The sequence below is a fragment of the Camponotus vicinus genome, unplaced genomic scaffold (assembly GCF_025532165.1).
Source record: "Camponotus vicinus isolate PSW18456_S1 unplaced genomic scaffold, iyCamVici1.0 SCAF_2, whole genome shotgun sequence".
Classification (NCBI taxonomy): Eukaryota; Metazoa; Arthropoda; class Insecta; order Hymenoptera; family Formicidae; genus Camponotus; species Camponotus vicinus.
The window spans coordinates 12349221-12352912 of NW_028141956.1; the positions used below are offsets into that span (position 1 = coordinate 12349221).

The 3692-nt window shown below is 31.8% G+C and overlaps 1 protein-coding gene across 1 annotated transcript; it reads right to left on the reverse strand.

Moving 5' to 3' along the window:
- Nucleotides 1-130: 130 nt before the first annotated feature.
- On the reverse strand, nt 131-2983 carry LOC145966398 (ubiquinone biosynthesis monooxygenase COQ6, mitochondrial-like). The gene is made up of 6 exons (XM_083090450.1): nt 2963-2983; nt 1673-1780; nt 1531-1593; nt 786-1096; nt 273-555; nt 131-175 (listed from the first exon to the last, which is right to left on the reverse strand). The coding sequence occupies exons 1-6, from the start codon at nt 2981-2983 to the stop codon at nt 131-133; spliced, it is 831 nt and encodes a 276-aa protein (XP_082946576.1).
- Between the last annotated feature and the right edge of the window lie 709 nt (nt 2984-3692).

The window sequence follows — 3692 nt, forward strand, 5'->3', positions numbered from 1 at the left end:
TAATTTCGTAATTACAATTTATAATACATATATATTGAACATACATATTATAAATAATACATAAACATTATGCAAAATATCTTATATATAACTCTCGAGTAATTAATACCACAATGATATACACTACATGTTAACATTTAATTGTTCCTCCTGCAGCCTGTTCCATCAACATTTTCTAAAATGAGAAGGGTTACACAACAATTAATATCAATAAAAAAATAATATTTTCCTCCTTTTCAAGAAATGTATCTTAGAATAATGCTTCTCGTTACCTTGATTTGCGGTATAGCGTTCGTCAATTGCAAGCCTAGGCTTCTAGCTAGAACAACGGGAGCTGCAGTGCCCCCATAAAGACGATGAAGCGCATCGATAACGAGCATCGTCGGCACATTGTGACGTTGCCTCAACGTCTCGTACTGTCGCAAACAAAGTATATTATTGAGATGACTGCCATTTACGACAGCCTCGGCCAGAATCTGCGTCAGCACCGTCACATCGCCAAAACCCAGGTTCACGCCTTGACCGGCCAAAGGATGGACCCGATGTGCCGCGTCCCTTAAACAGGAAAATATTAATGTTAAATAGAAAATAAAAAAATATTAAATTCTTACGATGATGATGAAATCTTTATAAACAAATGTTAGTATAATCTTGATTTGAAGATAAGACTTTGAAAAATATATTGTTATGATTTTCGTTGAGATTTGATTCGCGTCTTGATCCATGATCCATTTTGATGTATTTCTCCAATCAGTCGTCACTCTTAATATTGTAAGTTTTCTTACCCGATCAATACTGTGCCAGGTTGAACGTAAGATGCGGCGTGGCCGAAACCTAAGGGAAATGCTGCCCGCGATCCTTCGATGATCGAGGCTATGGAGGGCGGCAATTGCCTGGACACGTCGGTCTGCAGGGACAGATTCACCAGCAGTTGACGGAGCGCCTGCATCCCGCTCTCTACAATGCCGTTCTTTGGATAGATTCGCCACAACGCATCGTTTATGCTATCGACGAACTCCTCCTCCGAAATTTTCAGCAGTTCCTTCGCTCTTTCGGTCGTCACGGACCATACAAGCGAACTGAGAGAATCTGTTAACTGTTCGAGAATTATAGCTAAATTAAATATTAATTTTTCTCATGATTAAAAATGCAAAAAATTATATAATTAGATTAATGATTGTATTTTTTATTTAATTTATTTAAATGTGTATTTGAATCATATTTTGTAGGCGTTCTAAATTTTTTAGATCTTTATATTAGATTATTCGAGGAAGATAAAAATAAATAACAGCAGTTTCCGCAAAGAAGACGATAACTTACTTTGATTTTCCCATTTGTGTATCTTGTTAATAATTATATCTAATTCAACCATAAGAGATTCTTCAACTTTTTGATTAATTTTTCAGCGAATCGCCAGCACAACTTATGGCTTTCTAAAAGATACACAGAAGCACCTACCACTAATATACATGTCATTTCTGATTGCATGTCCTATTCGCGGAAATTCTATTAAGTAGGAGAACAAGTTACCGGAAGCAACGCGATGGGTCCAGTTGGGAGAAACCTTTGCCAAGCGACGATGTTCTCTGTGGGCTGAAAATGAATATTAATGAGTGTTATAACTTCTCAAGAAATTCAAATATCAATAAGGAATTATTAAAGATGTTATCACCTCGGACAGTTTGAGAGTCGCAACGATGCCTAATTGATTGTATTGCCAGTTTGGATAGAGCACACCCATCGCTTTTCGTACTATTGAATTAGCGCCATCGGCACCCACCTAAAACAAATTTTAAAATGATCTATTTATTTTAATTTATTCTGATACCAATACTATAAATTATATCTTAAAATTATCAATAATGTCATAAGAGGAAGGTCATCGGACTAGTGCCAAAATGGCACATGTGAGAAATGAGTGTTTAAAGATTTATTTTATAATAAACGTGTATCAAAGTAGAAATCAGATCTGATCAGATTTTCAATAAAAATGCCAGGAATGATATGCATTCAATAATTAACGTAAATGCTACTCTATTTATATATACAAACTACAATTATTGCTAAAGATTACATTCTGATATGTTTCAATAGCAAAATATACATCACAAGTTATCATTTTGACGTTAAATTATATGAAAATGACATCAAAATTACAAATTTTTGTTACCTGAAATGTACATAAAAATTATATGTATATTAAAATTTATATAAAAATTATTAAAAAATATTTAATGTTATTAATATCTTATTATTAATATCATTAAAATAATGAAAAAGGATTATTTATCTTCTTCAGATTTGTTTATAATTTTTCTATTCCAGAAAAATTATGTAACTGTTATACAGAAAATAAATCTTATTAAATGTATAAAATTATAATAATTAATATATTTAGTATTAAAATATAAATAATATAAAATTATCATTCTGACTTCAGCTTGTGTTTTTCTTTAACTTTTCTCTTAACTTGAAGTGGAAATAAATCAACTATTTTCATCGTATCACAAAGAGATTCTTAAAATATATTTTTTCGTGCCTTTCAATTAATTAAAAATCTTTATAAAAAATATACACACGCTGATATAACTGTTTCGAATGTGTGTGATATCATTAATTGATAAACCGATCAAATACACATTTCGCTATATATATTTGTGCATGAGATGACCATGAAAGTAGAATAATAAGATAATCATTCCCAGCAAGGATTCCATAGGAAAAGTATTTGTACTGTCAGAGACTTTCTTTTCTTCTATATCTTCACCGCTGGAAAAAAAGGAGAGAAATGCGAGAGATTTATGGAAGTTAAATGTATTACATGTTTTTTTATAAATAAATATGCGTATATATTGTGGGTGTGCAGAGTCAGAACAATCACTTGAGTACCCAGCAAGCAAGAGCGCGCGGCAGGAAATCGTCAATTCAACATGGAGAAAATTAATTGCACGACTGATCTAACAGGTATTTCATGATGAATCATGGTTACGTAATAACATTTGTTTAGAAAAATCTCATACTGTGAAGCAGTATATTGCGCGCTAATCACGGAATCAACATTGTTGGTAGAAGATAGCGACGAACTGATTTAATTCTTTGCACTCATTAGTTTTTTCGCTTTTTAAAAAACTAGCAACTCAAAGTGTTTTGATAAAAAACTGATGAAATTTTTTACAGCTAATATAAAAATAAATCATATATAAATTAACGGATATAGAAAACTATTGTATTTTTAAAAATTTTATGTATTTTTACATTATACAAAACTTTATATTCTATTATTGAATATTCTATTATTATGATAAATAATAAATGAAATAATAAACACAATATTTTACTATGAGGTGCATCTAAATCAAACATAAACAGTTATTGTCGCCTCCCACTCGCCATTCGAGTTGTTACATCAAATTAAATGACGGTTCATTGTGAAAGTCTTCTCAAGTGCAAAAGATCAATTTCTACCATTCGCAATGTAGATGTAATGTATGCCAATTTGATCAGAGTATTTTTTTACGAATGAGAGACCAAAGAAAAATATGACTATGTCGATTCTCAATAAGAACTTCGAGAGACTCTTCGGCAGTCGTTTGACACGAGAAACAACGCCGAGGATACAGACTGCCAAAAACAAGAGATCCGACGTTACGAAGGTCAGTGAAAAAAACAATCATCGATGGTTTTTCGATTTT